At 40.3% G+C, this 27,829-nt stretch overlaps 1 protein-coding gene across 4 annotated transcripts in view; it reads right to left on the bottom strand.

The window, feature by feature from the left end:
* The window catches only part of PLCB4 (phospholipase C beta 4), a 124,293-nt gene that overhangs the window by 59,209 nt on the left and 37,255 nt on the right, over nt 1-27,829 (bottom strand). For all 4 annotated transcript variants that reach the window (XM_088531291.1, XM_088531293.1, XM_088531292.1 and 1 more), the window contains exons 3-11: nt 24,684-24,764; nt 24,329-24,388; nt 23,264-23,407; nt 11,788-11,867; nt 11,353-11,406; nt 6,372-6,453; nt 5,297-5,397; nt 4,608-4,665; nt 291-399 (exon numbers count right to left, since the gene is read on the bottom strand). In XM_088531291.1, coding sequence (XP_088387417.1) covers nt 291-399; nt 4,608-4,665; nt 5,297-5,397; nt 6,372-6,453; nt 11,353-11,406; nt 11,788-11,867; nt 23,264-23,407; nt 24,329-24,388; nt 24,684-24,764 — 769 coding nt within the window. The remainder of the gene's footprint in view (nt 1-290; nt 400-4,607; nt 4,666-5,296; nt 5,398-6,371; nt 6,454-11,352; nt 11,407-11,787; nt 11,868-23,263; nt 23,408-24,328; nt 24,389-24,683; nt 24,765-27,829) is intronic.

The raw sequence follows: 27,829 nt of genomic DNA, 5'->3' as shown, positions 1-27,829 counted from the left end.
GCACAAAATGTCTCTCAGATGATATGCACTTGAGGCAGGCAATGTGGTCTCTGATCTTCTTGCTCAGAGATAGCATAACATTTTGCAAAGCACCCATGTAGAATATTCTGCTGTAAGCTAGGCAGCTGCCCTCGTAGCTGATACAGATCACAGTATAAGAAGGGAAAATTATGATCTGTAAACTGTAAGCTGGAGGACTGTAAACCCCTCTTTTAGAGGTTAGATGCTTCGGAACACGTTGCCCAAATGCCTAAAAACCAGTAATGCTTAATCTCCTTCTGTTTGTTTACCTTTACTCTTCAAGTCTTCATCTGGCTCATATGTCTCAATTATCCGCATTGCTCTTTTTGTATCATAGAATGGAAATAAAATTTCATTCAGCCGAGGATCTCGCTGGTGCTAAGGTTAGAAAACAAGAGAATTCAGCCAAACATGCAATACATGGCTACCAACCAAGAGTATTTCATTACTGCAGATGAGAAAGAAAGAAGTGGACATTTTAAAAAAATCAAAAACAAAATAAAACTAAAACTTACGGAATATCCGATGGTAGCTTTAGCATTAGACAGAAAACAAACCTTACTTATCTTTCATAAGAAACCTAGGCAGTTTGATTCTAGAAATATTTCCAAAGAGTCCAGCGTAATCAAATAACTGGTCTTACTGTTGCTTGTTCATGAAAACAATGATTGCACGTGGTAAACACGCCAATGAAATGTTGAAAATAAAAAGCTAAACTCTCTTCTTCGCGAATTCGCTCTCTTCTTCCCGATCATTTTTGTAGATCATGTAAACTGATAGACTTGACTGATGGCACTGTAATCACCTCCGCAAAAATGCATGTCTTCCGCAACATCTATAGCTAAAGTAAAAATTAGAAGCAAAATAAAGCTATACTATAAATACAGAATTTGAAAGCTGAATTTAGAAATGTGCAATCACTGATTATTTGTGAATTACATAAATACTGCTCATCAACTATTCAAAAATCAGTCTAGGTTCTTAGAAGAAATACGTAAAACTTAAAAAAAAAATGCACAGTATCATCTCTTCCATTTACAGTAATTTATGGTATTGCAACTTCATAACATATGTAACTTAGGTATTTTAGAGACAATTTAGCAGTGATTTCTAGTATACTGCTAAAATATAGGGTTTTTAAGGTTTCACTTTAGACTGCACTATGTAATTTTTTTCCATTCCAGATTAGAGCTGCACACCGTGTGCCTGATTCTCCATTAAAAAAAATTAAAAACAGAATTAAACTGAGTAGTGGCATGTAAGCAGATGCAATAAAACATAAAGAAATAAATATGACTGTGAAACACTCTTTTACCCCAGTAGGTGCAAAGTTTTCAAGCTGTAGTTAAAGCAGAATTCAGGCCATCCCCATATTGGAGATTAATAATTTGGAGTGGACAGGATGGTATTCACATGGCTTGGCACAGCACTACCAGCATTTGCTGTAATTTCTTACATGTAAACATTTTCCTTTTTTTTTTTTTTTCCTAACCCCCTCAAGAAGAAGAAGAAGAAGAAAAAGCAATACCCAGTTAAATGTAAGCAACTTCATCCATTTTCTTCCAATCAATATATTGGTGTCTGTGCTTGATTCATTTCAAGAAATTACAGCCAATGCCAATATAGTCATGCAAATAAGGAGGGATCTTTCAAGTAATGCTTCTGACAGTCTGCAGTATCTGAAGTACAGCAATTACATTCACTACAGATCAGCTACCTGAATATGTAAGTAAAACTCAGGTGAAATATGAAATGAAAGCAGCTGGATGCAGGACATAACTTGCTAAGCACCACACAACAGCAATAAAACACTCGCATGCAACAATACAGTCTACTGTGACAAATGACAAGCTATATACTGTTAGTGAAAATAAACCACTTCAATCAATTTTAAGAAAGAGGAAGGGAGGTTCTTACTAAAGAGAGTTCTTCCTCACTCTTTCTTCCACAGATAATAATAAGAAAATATAAGAAAACAAATGGAATAAAGGAAAAGTCTCCTATTGGGAAACTGTGTCTCAGAATTATTGTAGGGAGCTAAGAACAAGGCAGTGTTTGTACTCATCATTACTACCTATTTTTTTCATCTGAACAAAAGTATGTCTTTAGTTTAAAAAGAAAGCAAATCTGACAACTGATGAAATGTAACCAAATATACATATATATATGTGTGTGTTTGTATATATATATACACATTATATATATATTCATTTAGTGCCATCTCTGGAGTGCCATCTCCTGAATTTGTTGTCTCAGGAAAGTAACCTAAGCAATACTAAAAGCCTTAAGTTTCATGCCAAAGATATTGTGGATGGGATGCAATGCTTCTAGTTTCTATTTAAGAAGGACACCCTTCCACTAGACCTTCTTAACCATATGAGGGTGAACTATCTAAAAGGATCTAGAAGCATGGACAGAAAGAATTCCTGGTTGATTTGCATTTGACCTGTGCCGCAATAAAAAGGGTCTCCTTTTGTGGAAAAAGACAGACAGACAGAACAAAAAAGGATGTCCTCATAGCTCCTTTCCAGGAGGTATATTCAAAATAATTTAGGTTGAAGGCTAATAAGGAACTGCCCTGGTAAACAACTCCCTTCTATATTAAAAAAAAAAAAAAAAAACTTCTTATATTTTCCAGGATTAAACATCACTAATTGAAGAGTTGGCCAGATATCAAGGGGATAAAAATGATTGCATCAGGAGAGAGATTCTGGGTCATTCAGTGCCTTTGAAGTCATGACCAAAACCTTAAACTCTATTTCAAAACCAAAAGACTTAGAGAATAGAGACAAAAGCACAGGTTTCAGGTCATCAAAGCAAGTGTCCCACTCTATAAAACCGTTTCACTAAATTTTTCCAGCTTCAGTCACCAACTGAGGGCCAACTATAACATTTCCATTTGAAAAGCCTGCCATATCTATAGGACGTAAGGAACAAGATCCTCAATCTTGTCCATAAGACTTCTAAGTCTGACAAACAACTGCTAAAACCACATAAAATTGAGAGTACAGCACTTCATTTTATTTTATTCAAAAGACAGTGGAGATAGCCAGGAAGTTCCTACAATTGCTGGCACTTCAAAAGTGAGAGCTTCCAGAAAGTACACTTTAAACTAAAATAAACACATAAGTCAAATTTAAAATAAAGTCCAACAATTGTTTACTGAAAAATGAGGAATTACTCAACTCATGATTAATGCACGCATGCAAAACCAGAAGCAAATATTGGACAAGATGAGGGCAGGACTTTGTTTCAAGCAGTGAAGTCTGTGAATACAAGTCAGTTTGGGAGCAAAATACTTTAAAAGGATCACTCGCAATTCAGAACACAATTTAACCCTTTCCTCTTCTAAATGCAGGAGGAAGAATGACATATCTTAAGTCTGACCGTGAGTCCTACAAACATCTAGATACTGGACTTTGTAAAGACCTACAATAAAATGTCGCAGTAGTGACATTAAGCATGAACTTACATTTGGCAGTGGAGGGAAGTATGTGGATGCTAACTGAGGCCTCAAGTATGTAATCATTAGGGATAAAATTGTTAATCTCACTATTTTTTCCTCTTTGAACGCTCTGTCTCTGTGTAGTTCAGTTTTCATGAAAAATAACGCACACATTCCTTATTTAGAAAGCAAGCAAGCAAGAGGAATTTACTGCTTAAATCTTAATGCAATAGTAATAAAAAATATGAAATATGTAAAATAGATTCTAAAATGGCAAAATAATTTTAGATAGATTTTTGGTAAACGCACCTGTTCCCTAAAAATTCATGTACAAAAGTCAAACAATTCACTATATCCTAGGTGGCAAGAATCTATTGGTGCAGAATAAGAGTGAATATATTCATTTTTCAAGTGCACATTCTGTCCGATTCACATAGTGTAGTAGCAGTTGCAATTCTGAGTGAATCAATCTTCTGTAACTTACTGTGCTTTAGGACTAGAAAAGAACAGCACTGTCTACTGAAAGACTTCTCACACTCATGATGTTTCTAAAAGAGAGTAAATATTCTTGCCAACAGATGAATTTTAGAAATCCAGCAGTAAAAATACCTTTTATTCAAAACCTACAGTGACTCAAAAGTGTGGACAAGCCCCTAAAATATCCTCTCAAAAGCTAGATTGGTAAGAGATGGGGAAAAATAAATAAAAGGGGGAAGAATAAAATAGCTATTTAACTGTTTGTAAAAGCTCATTTCTTTTTTTTTTTTCTGTTACTCCAAAGAATTAGTAGCTATATTTATCAGTAGCCTATAGGTAAAATATATTGCTTGTAATAAAATACTGAAAGCTTTTTAGCTAAAACTACACTGAATATAACAGTATAAATTATATAAAACATAGGTAGCACACCACATAACACAACCACAAGTAATTAACAGATGCAATCTGCAAAGCCAACATGTAGAAAGCACAAGAACATATAAGATTGGAGCTGATTTTTGCACCTGGATGTTACCATAATGGAAAGATCAGCAGATCAGAAGCATAGCAAATAATGGCATGATACATGCAATGGAAAGACTGGAAGAAGCAAGCCACTGCAGACAGACTTGTATGGTAGTTAATGTATGAAAAAGCTTACTTCATTTAGAAAGCTCACTAATTGGTCTACCGTTAAATAATCAGTTTTGTCTCCATTGCTGAAAAGAAATTTATTAGAGAATGTAAGTTTTCATATTATGATGCTACAGTAGGTATGATTTACATGTTGACATTGTTGATACTTTTAAAATCCTCTACTTTTCTACCTGAAGTGGCTCCATATCTCAAAATTAATAGTCACAGAATATATACTATCTATGCTAAGTACAGTGTCTCTCTCATATTTGGTAAAACATAGCAGATATTACTTCATAAAACAACATGTAAGTCTTCCGGCTAAGAATAATTTGAATGAAGAACCTTTTAGAACATCAGATTTCTTATTTAATTTAGTTAGTTCACATACTGCATTAATCACCTAAAAGAAGCAAGTTAAAATTACAGTAGTTAGTAAAGCCAATGCAAACAAAATAAAATTAAATAAAAAGTTCCAGGTGCTTCTTTTAACTCATGTAAAAGTTACTATAAAATACACAGTGAACTTTTACATTAACAGTCTGAAAGGGAAGGATGGGGAAAACACAGGCTTGAGTTTGTCTTAAAACCCTGCTGATAACACTAGGATTCAAAGTTTGGCAGCCTTTACAGTGCTCTGTCACTTTTAGGTATAGACTAAAACTACAGTAAAATAAGTTTTAAAACAAGATCATATTAAATTTTAAAACTTACATCTTCCTATAGAGCTCCTCTATGTCAGTTCGGGGACATATCTTTTGGGTAAGCTCATAAAATTTCTCGTAAGTAAATGCTGCAGGCTCAATTTCATCATTCTGCAACAAAATGCAAAGGTAGATTATCCAGTAGAGGACTGTTTATAGGATTCTTTTCCTAAGAGTGCATCTTATATTAGAGAAAGCAAATGAGAATTACTATGGTGCTTTACCTAACGTACACGGGTTCATTTGTATTTTTTGAAAAGTTCTCAGTTCTCGCCTTTATCGCAGCTCTGCTTGGCCCCCCAGTAACAGCAATTCTGCATAAACACAGAACTGGAACACGGTCTTTATTTTCCTCCTTAGGCTTAAGGAAAAGTGCAAGATGAACTTCAGGATATTTATCCTGAAGCCAAGGGACATTAACAAAAAGGCCTGGGTTTGGTGCAAAGGTTTTAAATAGCAAGGCTGCTCTTGCACGAGGGTGCGTCAAACTTCCCCGGGGGAGGGTGGATGTCGGACTCTAACACACTCAGCGCCGTGTCCTTCGGCTGAGCAAGGCGAGCGCTGCGGGAGGCAGGAGGAAACACTTCCCCTCGGGTGCCAGGCACCCAGGCTGTCCTACCAGGGGGATTCACACCTTTCTTCCGGGCCAGGGGCGGCAGGCCCAGGACAGAGCCTGCCTGCCAGGCAGGGAGGCCTGGCAGGGAGCGAGGGCCGGCAGCTCCGCCACGCCGGGGACCGGCACGAACGGCAGCCAGGGCCCAGCGTGCAACAGAGAAACACTAAATGTGCACTGTGCACCAATATGTTTTGCATAAGTGTGTGAGGGGGAAGGCTATTACAGGAAAAAAGTCCAATTTGAAAAGTTTAAGGAGCACTGGGGTCACAGATTTAATTACGTCTGGCTTTTGGTAAACAACCTGTGGTGACGAATAACTTACCCATGAACAGAAGCAAGTTTTTGTGTGATGCAAATGACTTAGATCACAGCTATGAACGTGAATGATTCATCAACGTCTTTATATATACATATATATATATATACACACATACATAAACTCATAAACTTATTCAAAACTGCTAAATACCTTTCCACTGGGAAGACCTAATTCCTTAAGTGCCTGAAAGATCACTTTTTCTGTTTTACCTGATGCAAAGGTTCTGGTAATGCTAAAGCAAAAAAAAAGAATAGGGAAAAAAAAAAAAGAGAAACGTTAGTCACTTTCTAAACAATCCATTCTCTCCCCCTTTCTGCCAACCTCTAGTCTCACCTATGAACGCAAGCACCTTCCAAGCAATTGTGCAGTTTAAAAAGTGTTCTACGTTTCACGGATCAGAAATGCCCTGCCTACAAGCTATCTAGTACAAAATATATCAAAATAATGAACTGAAAAAAAAAAAGTTTTTTTTTTCAATTTACTGGGATACAGAACTGTGCAAAATACTATTCTTTGTCTCTAGCCATGCAGCTTCATGCAAAGATATATGACTGCAAGGAGCAGCAGATTCTCCAAGTGGCAAGACCTGTCTTCAGGCATTCGTGGTTATAGGGACTCCCTTCCCTTTAGGAGCATTAAACTCTTCCTGGCAGGAGGCCATCCATAACGTGACCTGAACCCATACCCCATAGCACTTTCTTTCCTCTTCCCTTTCAAGCCCTCTCCGCTAAGGAGAAACTTGCAGCTGCAAGTCAAATTCTTTGCTCTCTGCAGTGGTCCCTTCCCACTCTGAATACTCCTTCACCTTACAGCCATATCAATAATCCTCTTCGAGAAATACTGTGCACAACTTGTTTAAGTAGATTTTCACTCCACTGAAATCTTTCCAAACTCTGTGATTAATAGCCACTTTAAAACAGGAGTGATCTCACCATGCAGGACACTGACAAGATTTCACTTGAAGGGAAATAAATCCAATTAAAGCTTAAATACTGGGTATGATTAATGTGAAAACTTTTGGTCTATTTTTGTTTCCATTCGGATTTCTAACTTTGGAAGAAGATCAGACCCAAACTTATAAGTTCTCCTTCCTTCTTTCTTGATTTTGACCTAAAACGGGTCCCACAGCCATTCAGTTTTGACAGCTAAACCTGGATTAGAAAATTGGGATCTGCAGGCCTATCTATTTCTAATGCTGTCAGAAGCTGTACATTGGAAAACACTCTACGACCATTGCTTGATGAGAATATGTTGCTCTTTATCAGCAAGTGAAACAAACATTTGCTAAGACTTTCTGTTAATCATCTAATGCATACTAAATAATTTCACAAAGTGAAAGATCTGAAACAAAATGTTGTTTTGTTGCCACTATTTGTTGCCATAGTGATTTGGAGTTGTTTGACTCTCCAAAACACTCTAAACCTCTTATGTAAATATCTTCATACTAATAAAATGAATATCAGGAAGCCAAAGATCCAAATGATAAAGTAATATTTTAACAAAGCTTAGCCAGTTTTTTAACTGGGTTCTTAAAACACTTAAGACTTCTATGCCCCTATTTAGGCACCTAAATAGTTTGATTTTCCAAGTTGATAAGTACTAAAATGTTTTCAACAAAATGTACACCGAGGAGTCTAACTTTAGGCATCCATTTTTTAAAAAGAAAATTCACAACCTATTTTTCTACTTATTGTGAGACAGAGAAAAATGCTTGCTAGATTTACAATCTATCCTCAGCCCTATAAAAATTCTATGCCTGTTCTAATGAATTGGACTCCAGTAATAAATGTCATGTCAAACGTGTAATATTGGAATAAGCAATTAATCAGAAACTGTGAGCCAAGATTCCATGGTTGCAGAAAAGTAATTTTTGATGACAAGTTCTCTTTTATTTTACCAAAGATGACAGAAAACATAGTAATAATCCGTAATGAGAGCAGCAGTCTAGAAGAAGATTGCATAAATCAAAAAATAACACAGCACGACACTTTCATTTTGCCAGAGAAGTTATAAAAAAGTCCTACTTTTTCCTCTACCAGAAGAGGCTTCATTCTCGCAGATTTACATTCATCTCATGGTAATGTCATGGAAGAAAACTGTGTTACTTCTGTATGTGAAAGCAACTGTGTTACTTTCATTAACAGATTTTTAAAGCGCCTCCCAAAACTGGTTTGAGGGGTATAAATCTATCACGGCTGTTCATGACTCAGTTACAACTCTCAAGCTTTACCACTTTCAAATCATTACTTACAAAATCAAATAAACACAAACCATTCAAAACAATTGCTTAAAAAAATCTTTTATCTTGGCTACATGCATTTTCTTGACTTGACTAGAACTGGAAGTGCTACTGCCTACATTCTACAAGAAATCCTCTAAAACTATGATTTCTACTATCATGAAACTCTAGAGTGAGATTTCTTCCAAACCATTTGGAGTAATTGATAGTAAATGTATTTATTAACAAAAAGTGTAATGTCAAATTAACCTATTAAGTCTGTGTAAAACAGATTTAGTCTTCATTTATCACAGCTTAGCTTTTATTGGCCTGTTCATAGGTAGACTCTAAATTAGTTTAAATCCTTATAAATGTAGTCACACAAAGGAAAAACATAGATTGAGCTAAGCTAGTTTTTGAACAGGCTCTAGCTGAACTGGTGCAATCTGCATGTGCATGTGCACAAGCTTTCTGCCAAAAGAAACTCGGTGGATACTGGACTCAGTGATCTTGAAGGTCTTTTCTAACCATAATGATTCTACGATATTTAGACGAACTTTGATCTTGTTAACGATCATCTACAGAAATGTTAAAATCAGAAAATACAAAGTATCCTCTCATAGCCATATTCTCCTAAGTTCTGCAAATGTAGTTCTACTCTCCTACTGCCCAGAAGACAAGGTAGATTTCTCCTAAGATCTGTCCATTACCAACTGTGCCAGTATTTCTTATCTCTGAAACATAGTAAGGACATTGGCAGTAACAGAGATAAGCCCCTGAGCAGGTTAAAAACTGTAAGGAATGAAAAGGGTCTTCAAGACTCTTTCAGAGTACTTCAGAGTTTTACTGTGCTTCAGAGTAAAAACAAACTAAAGCTGATATTGTGACAGACGTTGCTGCATTTTGGCAGATCTGCAGGTCTTCTCCTGAGAGAACAACATTCGGCAGCTTCAAAGCTCAGGGAGTTGCTGCAGGATCCCTGGGCAGCAGTGGGAGGAAGAGGCTTGAAGGAGCCAGGTTGACCAGAGGACACTCTTCAAGAACAGGTATATAGGACAGACGAGAGGTGGGTTGAAGGAGAAGCACCGGCGGGGTTTATTAGGGTAAACAGACCCTGGGGAGAGACTTGGGAAATGGGTGTGCAACATGGCACATTGTGTGTAGCAGCAATCTGCCTGCATTGCCCAGTTCTTCTTGGCTTGCCTCCCTTCAGCTGGTTTCCTCAGCCACTTGTTCCTCCCGTTATGCATCTGCCTCCTCCTCTTACCCGTTCTCTTCTGTGCTGGGCATCTGTGGGGGCAGGAGGCAGCGAAGCCCCCTGCATCCTCCTGCCTCTCACAGGCACCTCGTCCTTCCGGAGGGTGCTGTGAGTGCTCACCTCCCTGCTGAGCCTGAAATGGCTGCTACATCTTGCTCACACCAACACAGTGAATTCCTTGAAGGGTCCAGATGTTAAGGAAGATGGATTAGGAGATCTACTACAAATATACAGTGCAAACTATTTTTTTGCAAGAAATTAAGCAGGTAGAGACCTGTCTGTGCCTGGAACCTAGAAATAGTGCTAACTTGAAATAACAAACTCGTGCAACTAGAAACATTTGAAATAAAAATCGTTTAAGCAAAAATTGAAGCTCCCTAAAATCCGTGCTACAAATCTGGTGGGAAGATTTACTGCATTGAACTCAGTGGACTGGACTCCCTTCAGCACTATGTGAGTTTATCTGCAAAGGCAAATTAATGTTCTGTAGCACAACAGTGAGAATGTAGACCTTGCCTCATGCTAGGCAATATTTCAAGATGGAAGCATTTTCTGACAACCTGTCAGGCTATAAATTTACACAGAGGCATATAAAGCTCTCTGTTCAAACTCAGTCTTAAAGCTCTAAATTCTTGGAGATTAATTCATTGCTGTAATATTGTCTCATCTCTCCCCTTCAGCTGATATTCCTCTTGGGATCTCTACACAGAAGGTGTCCCAGGGCAATTGAAAAACAAGCAAGGGTTTAGCAATGTGAAAACTTAAAGATTAATACACTAATGCAGTTTTAACACTGTCAAGGCAGGGCTGGAGTCGAAATTAAAGCCTGGAGGGCAGCCCAGCATACTTGGCAAGTTCTTTGACCTTAGCACATTCTGTGGATCCATAACCACTTATTCCTCTCTTGAAAAAGAAATCTGTGAGGCTTATGCTGTAAAGTTCTCCTTGTTTCTCGCTGCAGGGTTCTCTTTCTGAGAACACAGCATGCCTCCAAAGCAGGATTTTTACACACTGGATGAGCAGGAAAGAGGCTCAATGTATTGACAGGAATGCCTGGAGCAGGTGATGGGAGAAAAACTGCATAGTCAGGGCTAAGAAAATAAAAAAGTTAAGAGTTATATAGAAAGAACAAGGCTATTCAGGCTCTTCCATCACTGAAAACAACTCAAGGCCTGCAATGATTCATGTACCATGTGGAGAAAAACAAATTCTATTCTAGGGGTTCCTATAAAAGCAGAAATAATTTTGGCAGAGCTGTATCTCTCATTTTACAAAGTACAACATTTTCAAGTGTACCTTTCTGTTCTCCGCTTGACTGCTCGGTTCTTTTGATAAATATTTTGCAAAATTCTACATCTGAGAAACCCATTCTAGAGACTGAGGAGTTTTAAGCCAAGAAACCTGATGCTTTTGGCTCTCAGGGACTTTGATAACAGTTGCAAGCTCTCAAATCTTCACTGTACTGGACTAATAGAAAAACTACTATGCTATTAAAAAGCCCTAGCAGGGCACTCAGATAAGTATGTCTTAGTGCTCTTTATTTTTACATGTGTTTTAAACAGTTACAAAATAGATAGGAAAATTTAATTAATAAGCCACAGAATTTGATTAACATTAGACATCCATTACTTGCTAAAAACTTGAACTGTGCTTACCTCCGAACTGGAATTTTGCCATTTGTGTTCGTTAGAAATGCCAATTTCATCCAGCTGCAATGAAGAATGAAATACGTTTAAAATACTACTAATTAAAACGAGAAAATAAATACTTATGTTCAGCTCAAGGATACTTGCATCCCTGTGGAATGTGCACAAACAAATAATTGTTCTATAATGAAAACACTTCTTTGTAACCCTTTGGTGCTTAAGGTAGGGCATTTCTATAATCATAAAGGCAAAAATCAGCCCAAAGTAATCAGTACCACAGTTATGGAGTTGGAGGAGAAGAAAGACTCATGAGATTCTGTTTGTGTATGCATCAAAAAACAAACAATGCAGCCAATAAATAAAGCACACAATATCAATAAATCAAATGAACTGTCAGAAATTCTGACAGTGGAGGAAGACAGTGGAGGACAGAAGGTCACTTACTGTTTCTTGAGGCATGTCATTGGACTGACATTATTAGCTCTAAAGTTATGTATGATGGATCCAAGCCCTTCTACCCATTGCTGAAAAACATGAAAATATACAAGCACTGAGTTAGCAAAACTGAAGAAGGAAAAAGTAGGAAAGCTTGTCTCAGAGCAAGGCTCCCCTCCTCTGCAAGTAAGTGTAATGGTAGCACCTGAGTTAAGGAAAAATTTAGCAGCTTACAACAATATGGAAAACTCCTGCCACATTCTACATATTAATATTTTATCCTTCACTAAACAAAATAACTGTGCTTTCCATTCTTCCAACTACTACAGCAGCACTGCAGTGCTATTAAAGCAGTTCACTGCCAGCAAAGGAAAGCAGTTCATCGATTGCTTTTATTAAGCTTTCCATTTATAGCCTGTATAAATACATGTCTCTTCCAGTTGCTGCTGGCAATATTAGCTATTACTAAGCAACATATACAATTTGTGATGACACATTTAACTGGTCCAGTTTTAGAACAGGAACACAACAAAATATTAAAAAGCTAGAGCGGACCACAGGGAGGCACAACAGCTATGTAACTCTGACCTCACCTAACACCCATTACGTCTTCAGTCCTGCTTTCTTTCTGTCTTTCAGCCTTACAAAGCAAAACATTCCGGTAATCACTGGGATGAATAACACTCAACAGCAGATTACCACACTTATGCAATTCCTTTTTATGGATGTATTTTTTTTACTATGGCTTGTGCCTAGACTTTGCAGTACGATACAGAAGAAGCTTAAGGATTAGACCTTAACATGAACTCTCATTGATTTCAGCATGAATCCTTGGAGGATAAAGCTATAGAAAGAGGAAAAGACGACGGCATTACAGACCAAGTTCGATCTCAATTATGCCGTTGTAAGGCTGGGATTACTCAACAGATAATTTACGCTGGCGGAAGTGAGACGGGGTTTGGTCCACTGCTTAACATCAACCTTATGAATAAAGAAGCTTCTCGCTTCTGGCCAAATTCTGTGTGTGCCGCTTGCATTGACTTGGGCCTGGTCCAGAATTTGACACTTATAAATAGATGCAGACGAGTGTATTTTTTCTTTTCATGAATGAGTGCTACACATCTACAAAACAGATGAAAAAAATCTTTATTTACGTAGAAGCAATACTTTTGGAAAACACTGTATAACAAATTTGTAGGCAGTAAATCCCAATTGGCTAAAACAACGTAAAAATCATCTAAGATGCCAATTCATAAAATAAACATGCTTAAGCAGATACTTATACTCATGAAATGTTACAAGAATGTCAGAAACTTCTGTTTGAACATGGAGAACATGATAAGAGTATCAGGCTCCCTTGTAAAAGAACCTTATAAACCTATCTGACCCTAGGAAAATGAGTGATTTTTTAAGATGTCGATCAATACTTAAATATTCTTTTTTCAAAGTATCCTTTTAAGAAGTACGGTATAAAAATATGAGAATGCATATGAGAATTCTTCATATGTTCTCCTCTTATTATGATGCTCAGAATTATTCATCCTTGCTATTTTTATCTCACCTAGAATACATGTGATACTACCTAGAGACAGAATTCCTGGAGCGAGGGAACACTGTATAACCACAACAGCCAGTTAGGCAAACAAACATGCTGTGAAGTAATGCAAGGGGACGTCCCCAGCAGTGTCTGTACTCTCAGAGCACGGCTCTTTCTTCCCCTGCAATATCTCCTCTGCACTTGCTGCCTCAGTGTGCCCTACTCTGCGCGACCGCACATGTTCCCTGCCAGGAAAGGGAAAAACAACGTCTTTCCAGCACTCACAACTCCGACACGGAGGAGGGTAAGAGACTCACTCGGTCTCACCTCTGAAACAGCTTCCAGACTTGGGCTGAAAACAATCCATCAGTAAAAGGCTGCCCTCCCATTTCCCAGCTGCATGAGTAAGAGAACTCAGTAGCAGCAGTAGGATGCACTGTCCAGGGACAGAAAGCAAGCAAGGTTCATGGGGGGAAGAGAATGGTATTTCAAGTTATTTATTACAGCAACTAGTTCTGATAACAACAATTAGTTGTTACTTAGAACAACTTTAAAAAAAAAAAAGAAGTCGATGGAGCTAGGGAACATGTATCTTTTCATACAAGAGTTTCCTCAATTAAGATGATACTAGAAGAACACTTGCCAAAATTTCCTGAGAGCCCTAAACTCTACTCTAACCTGCCTCAGGTATTTTTCAGTCATCTAGAACTGTGGAATTCTGACTCTGGTTTATCAGTGATCGCATGTGTGTTTCCTAAGAAACATTAATATACTCATAGCTATATAATAATTTGCCCTAGATAAGGCTGTAGTCCCTTAAAATTCTTTGAATTTTTCAACATCCACCATGAATGTAAAATGACATATGATGCCTGGCAAACAAAATAGGTGCAAGAATAGCCATCATGCTATATACGTGGTGTGAACAACTCTCCAATTTTCAAAACACATATTTTTTTCCTGTTAAAAAATGCCACTAGCGCAGTGCTGGCAACACCGATATTTGAACAACAAACAAACACGCACCTATCAGTTCTGATTTGAAGTCAACAGACTGCAACTACACCAACTCTCCACAAATTTAACATTTCAGTGTAAGAGTACCCAGCACTCAGTTCCCAAGTCACTCTTACACCTGAAGAACAGTTGCATGAAAGAAGCACTGCTAGGGGGGAAAAAAAAATCTAGGAAAAGATCAATACCCCAGACATCAGGTAATTCATTCGCATTTAGTATTTAGAGGGACTCCCTCATCTTTATTCATGTCCTTTCTGACAGGGATGCCAAATCAGGAACAGCTACCTCTCAATATCCGAGGGGCACCAAAATGCAGCTGAATGCTGATGAAAAAGCAGCACATCTCTGCTGGCCCCGAGCAGGGCAGTAATCCAAGAGAGATGTTGTCACGCTATGACTCATCTTTACCTTGGTTTGATGCCCTCTGGGCAGGATACAGCAGTTAGAGACCCACACTTCCCCAGCTGCCCGATGCGGCAGCATCTGGCTGCCCCTATTCAGTCTGGGGCTAAAGCAGCTTCCCAAGCGCCTCGTCAGATATTCCCTGCAGCTACCAGCTGGCCCAGAACCACCGGGAATAAGGAAGCTATGAAAAAATGCTTCTGGATTATGAACATGCTGTGCAGAAATAAAATGCCATAAGAGGGAAAAAAAAATCCTGACCAATATATTAATATTTAAGCACAGCACAAGACATTCAATCCATTTGTTAATTGGTCAACACAGAACACCCCACCGAGCCAGAGCAGTCTCCAAATAACAATTACATTCATCATCACTTTTAACACACTGTGATCCAACACACAGATATTCACAGAAAGCCGAAGTCTGAATACTGTGACAAATGTCCAGCTGGCAATATATTGCTTTCATGTCAGCAAACCATTTCTGGATTAAATGTACACTTGTCTAACGACCATGCAGAAGGGATGAAAAAAGAGTTCAGCTCTTTTTCCAGCCAAACTGCTATGAGGACACTGTCAGTTTTATAGATGAAGCTGGGACCTGTATACCTCTGTAATCAAACAAGGATAAATATCATAAACTGCCCAGAATCTCCAAATCACCTCTCCAGAAAGGGAAAATCCTCTATAAAACAACTGGTTAAACAGGAAAACCCAGTTCACTCGCGTTTTACAGAAAGTGGAATTATAAAATATTTTTAATTGAAATTCAGGAGACATTCAGTCAGACATTTACTTATGCTGGGGCTAAATATTTTCAGATTTTCCAAATATAGCTCAGTACATTTAAATCTATTAATGTAATGCCTGAATGGTTCTCTGTATACCAAGAATTATTCTACCCATATAGAGGAAAGGAATCTGGGTGCCCTGCTGTCTAATCTGACAGAAACAACAGCCATAAAGCTAATCAAAAAGCAAAGACACCTTGAACACAGACCTGATATACACAGGCTGATACACAAGGCCAAAACCTAAGTGCACTGCTGGAATTAGCAACCTGCAACGATTTCTGTAACATGATCCAGCACTGTAGAAATGCCTCTACACAGAGAAGGTGCAAGGCAATGTGACCGAGGCAGCAGCACTCTCTGAGCTTTTGCTGGAGAAATTAAATGCCCCTGAGGCAGTTAGCGACAGCCTTAGCTGAGGTTCATTGATGAAACACAGCCAGCAGTGGCAGGGTGAACAGATAGGCTTGACCTCTCAGCTCTCTCTTAGCCATCAACCTTTCATTTAGGAGGGTTAAAAAGGGCTAAGATTAAGACCATTAAGAAGGGCTAAAAACCAGTCTAACCTGCAACTCACGCAACTCCATACAAGGTCATCCATGGCTTATTTATAGATGAGGCCATTACTATCCAGGCCTCTTGAAGTTATCTTACCTTTACTTCTTCAATGCAGCCTTTCCACAGTCACACCTGCTTAAGTCAAGCAGCAGGAAAGCAGAAGCAGAGAAGCACTGCTCTCCAATGCTGGTGTTCAGAGTGCCTGCGACTGGCTGTCAGAATCAAGGTCTTCACTGCCTTTCTAATCTAGTGTATTATCCAGGCCAATCTACGCAATCTCCCTGCATTTCAGCAGTGCGATCCACAGCCCTCAAAACAGATCCTCCGTAGACCTATGAGGGCCTCCCACCCGGGCCCGTTCTGTTCCCAGGCGCTGCCATCATTTGGCCCACATGCCCCAAGGACACCCCAGCTTGCACGGCCTCTGCCGTTGTGGTTGGCTCTTCCTCTCCGCGGAGGAAGCTGTAATGACAGAGAAGGAAAAGCCCCAGCCACAGCCAACCCTTGGGCAGTCAGTCTCAAGCTTTTTCGTGATGCAAATTCAGCAGCACAGGTCTGCCTGGAGCAGTTTAAACCATCCCTTTCTTGCTCTTCATTACAGCCTTCCATGGAAGTGCAGTACCAGGTCATTCTACCCCCTGCAGCTGGAAAAATAATAAAACACTACTGAGGAAAAATGAATGAGTAATGGACACATGGTTGATTACCATGGGAGAATACTGAAAATCATCTTCAACTGTTTTTACTAATTTTAATATTATTTGGCACCAACCCATAAGGAATGCTAAACCCCAACAGTGGCCTGAACGTAAAGGGTCATAAAACTTTGCTAGGCTTGCAAGCCTATTTACAATAGGTTACAACTGCTCGGGATCAAGGCTCTCTAATAACGCAGAAGAAGGGTAGTGAGTTCCTCCCTAACCTCAGTTAGTTGGCGAATTTCTCACTAACCTCTTCCCCAGAAGTATAGGGATGGTGTCTGCAGAAGCAGTGAGGTCAATCTGATAAAATGCCCCCTTTGACAATTTTCAAATCTATTAAGAAAACCAACACAAATTATCAAAATAATCCAGCTACCTCCAGGCCCAACCTACTGCAGTGAAACTTGCTCCCCTGTGTGCAAGAAGTCCCAAGCTACACATGAGTGTGTGGTTTCACAAGCTGCAGGTTCAGGAAGCCCATGGAGAACAGAATCAAGCTTTCCCAAGTCTTTTGAAGAAATAAATGGCCTGTCAGGATCCTCTAGTATTTTGCCCATGTCTGTTGACACAGTGACCAGTAGATGTCCCTCCTATTTCAACACAGATGTTTCACAAGTCATTTCTAGTCTACGAAAACTGCCACACCTCTCACACATGAGACAGCAAAAGCAAGGAGACAAAACCCATCCTCTGCCTGATCCACTGCAGTACAGACTTGCTGGATACGACTGTCTAAATTCTGCTACAATGATAAAGGGCTTTTCCTGTTTCAAGTACAGCATCTTGAAAGCCTAGACATACAAACACTCCACATTATAAACTGCCTGGTATGTCCAGACTGCTTTCACCCCTCCGTAAAGCTTTCCATCCTGGAATTAGTTTCCGACACTTGAGTTTCTTCTGTCACATGCAGACTGAAGCAAATACAGTGGAGTTTTACACAGTGAAAAGGACCCTTGTTTCTCCTGGCTACAGAGAATCAGAGGTGAAGTTTTTAATTTACTGATTTTCTGCAGCAAACAAGAAAAAAAAAAAAGAGCAGAGAAGCAAGCACATGGCAATTATTTTAACTGCAGGCCAGATGAGTCCTGGCTAGGATGTGAAGATCTCTCTACAGAGCATGACGTTACGTATTTGGCAGAGAGCTACCTAAATGTTTAAGTAGTAGTCATATATTGAAGACATTTGGAAATGTTTGTTTACCACACAGGCTATGAGACATTAGCCATATAGAAACATCATGGTACACCCAAAACAGCAGCAGACTTCCAGAGCTCTGCCCAATTATGACCTGCAGTCTTTTAGGACAGGTTTGATTTGAAATATCAAAACAAATCAAAGCTATGGGAAACGGACCCTGAGATGCATCTGTGCGATGTTCCTTTGGGAGTCCTCTACTATCCTTTGGTTGTCCTCCGAGCAATATGACTTTGGCAAATAATTAATATCTTATTTCAATGAAAAAAGAGAGACTTTTTGTAAATGAAAACCAGCAAAACGTGAGAAAAATATCAGTCCAAATGCTTTATCTTAGCAAAAACATGTTCATCTACTTGTTTTAAACAAACTGAAATCAATTTAAAAATGAATGACTATTCAAACTGAAAGGCTGAGAAGCTTAAGAACACCAACATGGAATGCCTTCAGCTGCAGTCATCCCCAATGCCATAGCTTAGCATCTGACTACAAAGGGTTTCAGTGAGCTGCTATTCACAATTCGTCCTCCTGCCGCACAGGTTAGTCAGCACACACAATTCGGTGTCTCAGTAAGGAACATACCTGTAGAAAACATCTGTTTTCTACCCAATCCAGCTATGCCAGTGGAAAAGGTTACTCCCCTCAGCAGCTCCTATGGGGTAGCTCCCACCCCTACCTACCACGAGCAGATGGATTTGCGCGAGTTCTCCCCACAGTGAGATTATCTCAATCACTGTGTGAGCTTCACCCCTAAACTGGTGAACTTAATTCTTCGGCTCTTCCTGGAGGTGAATTAGGAAGTGTTCACACACACTCCTGTAGCAGCAGGGCAGAGGGAACAGCACGCTCTGGCAGAAGCACAGAAGCTATCAGCTGTAGAGACAGTTCCTCCCAGCAGCACAGTTGGCTGAGAGGAAGAATGGCTTTTGCAGCCAAATTTACCCCTACTATGCAAGAATATTACAGAAGACAAAAAAGAGCTGACTGCACTTCGGTTCATTTTTAAAATCCTTAATGCAGTCCCAAAGGGGATGAGAAGGCATCAAGTCCAAATTTGGGGTTGCTAAACTACAACAGCTTTGTTGGATTTATGCCAACTTTGGTTAGGCAGCCAACAGCCAGTATGCCCTATGCTAAAGTCTCACATCAGCAGTACATTGCCCCTGCACTAAGGAAATTCACTCTCCAAATATTCAGTACTCCTTTCAAATGCCCTAGATTGGGGAAAGCAGATTATCAGATTACTAGATCACAGAAAGTCAATCTAGTAAGGAGAAAAACAAAAACAACCCTCACATATGCACATGCATCTCTAATGTGCCATTTATTTTTATAACCTGATTTAATCAGAACTCCAAATATTAGATTTTAGAATCTACCTTTTATAGTTGCTCTCTACTACCATAACGAAGTTGCTTTAGGAGTGGACCATGACAGCAACTTGAAGTCAGACACCCTATTTTAGGGTGATTTTGTTTTAAGAGTTGAAATGAAAACCAATTTCTCAGCTGAAAACACCAATAAATTTTAAGTAGCCAGAATGTAAATACCGGAGCTGGAGTCTGGAGACAAGTGGAGAGATAATAAACACCCTCTTCTTGGAAGAGCTGTACTTGGAGCTCAGCGATAGCTTGGCCAGACCTGCTGAGCTCATCCCCAGAGCAGAGGCAGGGGAACATGGGGCTGCCCTGGCACAGAGGGGATGACAGAGTCCAACTAACCACCAGGGAGGAGCCCTGCCTGGAGGGCAGGATCTCTGCACAGACTATGACATGAATCTACAGCAGTCAAGGCACCAGTGTGGGATGGCTACTCTGCCTGACCACTGGCAGAATCTCCTCCCCACTGAAACCGCTCCTTGCCACATGGGTAGCCTGAAGAAGGCAGGGATTTACATTCCTTTTTCTCCAAAGCTGCCCAGTGCCAACTAGAGTCAGGCCTTTGGGAGCCAACAAGCACTTCTTGGCCTCATTTGAAGGTATTATCTACGTAAGCAGAACTTCTTCCTCACCAAGGAAAGCTTCTGAGTTTTCGCATTTGATGCCACCAAATCCCTTTGCTTTGGGGTACCGCAACCAGGTGCAAACCACTCCTGAAGCTCTTGAGAAAGGGCCTATTGGGAAGAACCACAGAATGGTTGAGGTTGGAAGGGACCTCTAGGGATCACCTAGTCCGACTCCCCCTGCTCCAGCAGGGACACCAGAGCATGTGGCACAGGCATTCAGACGGGTTTGGAAGATCTCCAGAGAAGAAGCCTCCACAACCTCTCTGGGCAGCCTGTTCCAGGGCTCTGTCACCCTCACAATAAAGAAGTTCTTCCTCATATGGAGGTGGAACTTCCTGTGTTTCAACTTACATCCGTTACCCCTCGTCCTGTCACTGGCCACCACCAATAAGATTTTGGCCCCATCCTCCCTACAATCACCCCTAAGGTACTTGTACATGCTGATCAGATCCTCTCAGTCTTTTCTTCTCTAGGCTAAACAGGCCCAGCTCACTTACTCTTTCCTCATACGATAGATGCTCCAGACCTTTAATCATCTTTGTGGCTGGACCTCTCTAGAAGCTCCACGTCCCTCTTGTCCTGGGGAGCCCAGAACTGCACCCAATACTCCAGGTGCGGCCTCACCAGAGCTGAGCAGAGGGGCAGGATCCCCTCCCTCGACCTGCTGGCAATGCTCCTCCTGATGCAGCCAGGAGCCCATTGGCCTTCTTGGCCACGAGGGCACATTGCTGACTCATGGGTAACCTGTTGGCAACCAAGACTCCCAAATTCCTCTCTGCGGAGCTGCTTTCCAGCAGGTCAACTCCTAATATGTACTGGTGCCTGGGGTTATTCCTCCCCAGGTGCAGGACCCTGCACTTGTCCTTGTTGAACCTCATGAGGTTCCTCTCTGCCCAACTCTCCATCCTGTCTAGGTCTCTCAGAATGGCAGCGCAGCCCTCAGGAGTGTCAGCCACTCCTCCCAGTTTGGTGTCATCCACAAACTTGCAGAGGCTGCACTCTGTGCCCTCGTCCAAGTCATTCATGAACAAGCTGAAGAGTATTGGGCCCTGTACTGATCCCTGGGGGACACCACTGGCCAGAGCCCTTCAACTAGATTCGGCTCCATTTATCACGACCCTCTGAGCGATCCTGCCATCCAGCCAGTTCTCAATACACTTCACTGTCCACTTATCCAGTCCACATTTCCAGAACTTTCCTATGAGGATGTTACGGGAGTGTCGAAAGCCTTACTGAAGTCAGAGTAGACAACATTCCCGGCTCTCACATTGTACAGCCAGCCAGTAAATATTCATCTTCCTGTGGCAATAAGCAGGAAAACAACCAGAGATGCATCCTTTACAAATATCTGGAGTTCTCAAGCTACAACTGTTGTCCCTTTCCTCCAAATGCTTTCCTCTGGCATTTCATGACTTACCTTTCAAAGTGGATTAAGTCGGGGCATACTTTAAAGTGCAGTAGGAGCTGCGTAACTACAGAATGCCACATATAGACTCTCTTCTAGAAGAGATTTACTGTCTCCCAGAATAAAAATGTTTTGCTATAAACAAGCCAGAAGAATTCAGCAGGAACAACTCTATCAGCAGATAAATCTTAGATTTTTTTTACTTTAGTGCAGAAGTATAGTGGAAGTCATGTGCTCATCATACACAACAGGTCAATACAGTACAGATCTTCCAGTTTATTTTCTGTATAGTCCTACCCTCAGCACAGCCACAGCTTTAAAAGCAGTTTAGAAAGCCCTACGTTGTTTTTGGCTCGATAAACTTTACTGTCTCCCTTGTGCCTGTAACACATCAAATCAGGTGGATCGCCCTTGCTGACAAGTCCCAGACATGTATTTTTGAAACCTGAAGTATTTTTGGTGCAGAAGACTCACACTTATACAGACCTCCCAGAGCTGACCCATAAGCAGACTGCAATGCATGACACATCATCCTGGGTATCTTAGCTGTTAATGAAGCAGTAAACCCTGCAGACAGTATAATCACTTTACATTTGACAGTCTATGTAACTAGTCAATACAAGGTTCACAAACAAGTTAATGTAACACAGTTTACCCTGATCTTTTTTTTTCTTTTTTAAGAATAAATCAGAGACGTATAAAAGTGAACGCCTTCTGTGCCTCTCTTTTTTGCTTCTTAAATGTTTTCAAAACCTAACAGTCTCACAATGTTTCCCTGAAAGGCGGCTGAAAATACACACTGTAAAATCAATTTAGTGCATCTATGCAAGTTATATAACTATGTCTTTTATCATGTTGTTTACCCAGAACTCCCAATGGCTGAAAAGGTAGGGATCCAACCATTGAAAAATTAACTGGGTCTGCCAAAGGATTTAGAGATACTGCATTCAAAATTCTGTTTTAGAGGATGGGATTTAGTAGGTATACTGTTACTGATAACTAGAGTCAGTACTTAGCCAGAAGCAAAGCACAGTATAATACATCATAACTGCACAAAATCTGTAAGTGTAGTAGCCTCACAGGGCAGAAAAGCAAAAACTGTGTGTTTTTAAAACCCCTTAAATCTCTGCATTGTGACTATCAGTATAGAATCTGTCCTCTGGATCAGGCTTCTCAGCAGAGCAATTTAGAGCAACCCGGTCGAGTACCAGGCCATGGAGGGGCCACGCAGCCTTCAGCAGCATTGTGAACTGCAATCTTAAACTCTCAGCAAAGATGACGTGTAGAAAAGCACCATTGTTTTCATATGACTGTTCCGTGTAAACGGGAAACAGAAAGCAAGCTGGGTATGCTCGAATCCTGGGCACACTAGAAAATTTCTTTCCTGCATTTGTCTTTTTAAATAATATGAACTACACAATACAATTAGGTTATCGCAGAACAAAATTTTGGAGTGCTGAGCTCCACCCATTAGGAAAAGTAATTACACTTCCCTTCAGCATCCTTGTGTGTCACAGACCCACTACATATTCTGTTCTGCGTAGCCTGCTACATAAACCCCATACAAGGCTGCTAAATACTTGGGAAAATGCTGTACCCTATGCTTAATGGTCTCAGTGTCTACTTTTGATAAATTACCATGTATGCAAAGGCTGATAAAGTTGCTATTTCCTTTCACCACAGCACACCGACATTTTATAGAACGCTCCAGAGGGATGTTTGTTGTCCTTCTGTAGAGTGTGGCAGCAGGCATTAAAACGGGTATTTCCCTCAGCCAGGCATGTTGACTTGCTTCAGAAAAACAAGCCCGTGGAGCTGAGGAGCTCTCCTCTTTTTTATTTCTCCCACACATTGTTTAACTGCAGAATACCTTGGCTACTTCTGTGCTTTCCGCTACCATGAAAGTGAAGCTGATGTTCACCAGATCTGTGCCACTGCAAACACACACTATCCGTCCTTCCAACTCATTTTCTGATTTTCCAACAGCCTCAAGTGCCGTTAGTATTTTGGGATCCTGTTAAACAGAATAAATAACTTGTTACATTTGCAGTACTTTTATTATGCAGTACACTATGGTAAAGATGTATTTCTGTCTCCATAAGCATTAATATCTTTAAACCCTTCCCAATCATCTTAAATGAGTGTTTTCATATAAAATTCTTGTCAGTAAGCCCCCAAAACAATATTTTCTAGTTATTAGGAGCATAATTGTGAGAGCTAAGAAGTAAATGAAATATTTTAAATACATTTCAGAAAGTTAAATTAAAAATTAGATACATTACAGTAATGGAGAAGAAAAATGAATCACTCCAAGGACAAGAATGGTTTGAATCTCTGAGTAAATTAAGTCTAGTTAAGTCTGTAATTACAGCAAATTATGATCTGTGTGACTTCTGGCTGTTTCTTAATGTTATATCTTACAGACTGACACCTCTGCTGAGGGTCAAAGGCTATGGACTTAATGGGCATAGAGAACAAGCTACCCATGTAAAGACAGAGGTGAAGTCTGAAGCATATTGATATGGTTGTCTGCACATGAAACACAAGGCTGTCTGTGCTAATAATTCTCATGCCTCTCATTTCCCAGATACCTAAAACAACTATCACAATGCAATGTTGCTTTTTAAAATAATTAAATGAAAACTAAGGAGTTTGAATTGGAGTTTTTATTTCAAACATTCGTTTTTCTGCTTTCACAGCAAGCTGAAGGCAGAGTGCTGCACTGAGTTAGAAAGACTGGATACAAAAACTTCATGCTGCAATTACATCAAGTCAATTAAGTTTAAAATTCAGAATTTTAGACAGTAATTGTAAAAGAAAAGTTGTGTTAATATTTTGCCACTAGATGAATTGCATTCTGCACGTCACCTTCATTTTAAATTTTTGTTGTCTAATGGACAAGCATAAACTAAACTAAATATAAACCGAAGAGTACCTTTGGTACAGCTCCAAAGCGAACACTGTTGATCAGGGAACACTCTAATACCTGTCCTTCCTGAAACAGAAAGCAAAGGTACATGAGTTCAAAGGTCTGTTGACACATGGCGTCATGTAGAAAGTGCAGCAAAAATAAACAATGAAACTTATTTGCAAACACTGTTAATTATATATCAATATATATACAACATATTTCCCCTTCGTATCTGCTAATTCCTCCCTAAGTACTTCACTTATGTGATTTGAGCCGGACTAAGGCTAGTTGTGTTAATAAAGACACACACTACTTTAAATTAAAAAAAAAAAAAAACTAGCAACATGCAATGTGTATTACTGACATAAATGTTGTATACCTTTCCTTCACTTTTCCAGCTCAGAAAAAAGCCAAATTCATCCACTTGAAAGAGACAGTTGGTTTCAAAGACAAAAGATTCCTATAGAAAAAAAAGTAGAGGCCAGTATTTTAGTGAGTTTGACAAATGCCATAAATTAATTTACTCATCAAAAATAAAAACTTCTTATATCTCCCCCCGTCTTCCTAGAGAATGTGCTATTTTCAAGCAATCAGAAGAGTGAGGCTTTTAACTAACGATCAATTCTAGCAAATTGTCCTACTGCTGCTGTTTGAGATATTAGATATAAGCTGTGATTCTTACCTCATCAAAAACTTCAGTGAAACAGAAATTCAAAAGCAAAATCCAAAATATGAAAGGGGAAAATTATGCCATCTGACAATACTGCATTTGGGATCAAACCACCCTCTTACACTCAGAACTCAGAAGTCCTTCTCTGATCGACTCGTGCAGCACATAGGGCACAAACACGCCGCAGGGAGAGCACCCACACAGCCAGGTTCAGAGGATACAGGGACTGGACATTGCACAGTCACATGAACTGACCAATTTCCCAGCCTCCAGGCTCAACTGATACATTAGAAAGCAAGCAAAATGTAGGAAGATCCCACTGTGCAGAATCAATCATTTTTTAAAGGAAAAAGAAGGGATCTAGCATTTCCACAATTAAAAGGCCACAGTAAAACAGCAAGCACGTGTGCAGGCTACAGGACTGAGGAGTGATCCAGAGTTCAGTACTTTATTCTGTATTAAGGACAAAGAGGGGGACACCTTCCTACTATGCTGCATCCTCTCCTGTGCACACAGCAAGGGCAGCAAGCACCAGATTCCACCTAGCAGTTTTCAGAGTAAAAGATCTTATGTAAAGGACAAATTGAATTTAGGTGGCAAAACGAGTACAAACTCCAATGCCCTCCATCCATGGGGCATGCTTTAAGATCAGCAGGTATTCCCAGGACAGGCTGGTCTCACTGGGTATGTGGTGTCTTTGAGGTACCACCCCAGGAAACAAGAAGCTGTTTTCATTTAGAGGCGTTCAAGGATATTTCCAAAACCCCGAATCCAGCTACAAGCTTGACTCCATGCCCAGCTTCTGGTCAAGGCTGGCCAGCGCTCCTTCTTTCTTTTCTTTCTAGCCTTGACTCATCCCACTATTTTTTTTTTCCCTGCAATTTCTCTTCTCATGTGGCAAAGCAAGCACCAGGTCACGTAGGTGCCAAGTGATCAGTAAGATTCCTAATCACCTCTGCTTTCTTCTCCCCATATTCTGCTGATAGCCCTGCTTCAGACTCAAACTCTTCAGCAGACAGATATGATAATGCTTGGCTCAAAATGCATTTCCATAGTTCTGCAATCCTTCTGGTTACGGGACTGATCTGTCAGTAGCAGATGGATCAGGACACCACTCCAGATTACAGTGACCCAGATTTTTCGAGACACTCAATGAAATTTGGCATGTAAATGTCTCATGCTGTATTAGAGCTGCTCATTCATGGAGACCCTATACCAGGACTCCTGAGCCCTAGCTCTGCACTGACTTGCTCTACAGCTTCGGTTAACTCGTCATTTCTCCTTCTCCCCACATGGCCTCGTCTACTAAGGTAGGGATCTCAACACAGAATTTCTAAGCAATTTGGAAGCCTAGATCTGAAACAATTCTCTTGAAAATTTTAAGTCCTGTAATACAGCCATTGGTTCCTGCTACTTTTGCACAACATGCCTAAAAGCACAGTGTGGGGTAGGCGATCTAGTTCCTACTACCACTGCAGCACAATTAAATAGCAGACTATGTATCTCATAAAACTGATGATATCAAACAGTCAGACTATCAAGTTCTCACTGTTTACAGGCTACGCATCTTAACTTCTGAGTCACTGTTTTTTACAGCCCTTGATGATTCCTGTAAAATTCTAGATGAAATACACAGTGAGTTACCCAAGCAAAATCCTTACGATGTTTCCAGAAGAGTTTCCCTCAATAAAACCAACCAGGCTTCCAAGCGTCCCATAGCAACCTTGGTGCAACCCTTAGCAAACCTGGCATGTCACACACACAGAGGCAACATTTCACACGGAAGGCGGCAAGCAGCCCCCCCTTCTCTGCGGTTTGGGAGAGCGGTAAATTGAGCTGCAAGGAGCTGCACTTTACTGCGCTGACATCGCACCCCAGGGCCGCGCAGCACTTCCTGCTGGCACAGCCGCCTGCCCACTGCACTCAACTACTGTGAAAAGGGGCTCCGGGTCGAGATGTCTCATATTCCCTCAGGCTAAATCAAGGATCCGGTGCCTCACTGAGAGGTCCCAATCTCACTCCAAGACGCCAGCACTTGAACACTTCTCTGTATCTGCTTGTTTCTCCCTCTTCCCTGCCTAAAGTGCCAGAAGAGCCACAGTCACACGACAGGCTGTACTCAATCACTCAGGTCCACATAGGTCAGCTTTCTGAAACAGCATTCGATAAAGTAAAGAGAGAGCTTTTTCTGAATCTCATTTATAAGGTTATTATAATAATGCCCTTATTATAAGGGCATTCAGTGTCCACTAGTGTCTTATTAGCTTGTCTATGGTCAAAACTGAAAATAAAAGGTAATATAAAACTATCCCCAACTTGGCAGTCCTCATGATAAAAAAGCGCCTTTGCTTATATTTCAAAAGATAAGTGGGAAATACTAATATCCCTGAAGGCGCTTACCGAGATACCTCAGTCCAAAAAAGATTAAAAAGACCCTGATAAAACTATACTCACAGGCATTTCAATGCGGAATACAAGGTAAATGCCTAGCCACTTTATTTTGGCTGTGTAAAATGTCCCATCTTGCATTAAAGCACAACTGAAAGGAGGATCACAGTAAACATATTTCAGAGAGAGTACAGGTCGATTTTCTAAAGGAGATAAAAACACCCCAGATCTCAAATGATGCCTCTGACTCAAAATATAAATGTTCCGTGTTCTTCTACTTTCCCCTGCGAGATGCAGGTCCCCGGTTCACACGTAAAAGACGACACACATCAGATTTGATACATACATAAAAATGGAAGGATACACTTTGTTCAGTGACGTGCCTTGTGGAACTGCGAAGATGAGAGTTTTAAGCAGATCACAGATATTTTGATTCAAATCTCCCCTTTCTTTTGCTCAGGGATTAT

The sequence above is a fragment of the Tinamus guttatus genome, unplaced genomic scaffold (genome assembly GCF_059628265.1).
Source record: "Tinamus guttatus ecotype Peru unplaced genomic scaffold, ASM5962826v1 Tinamus_guttatus_pri_ptg000403l, whole genome shotgun sequence".
Lineage (NCBI taxonomy): Eukaryota > Metazoa > Chordata > Aves > Tinamiformes > Tinamidae > Tinamus > Tinamus guttatus.
Note: the sequence above shows the minus strand (reverse complement) of the source record. Positions and strands in the feature narration are given on the sequence as shown.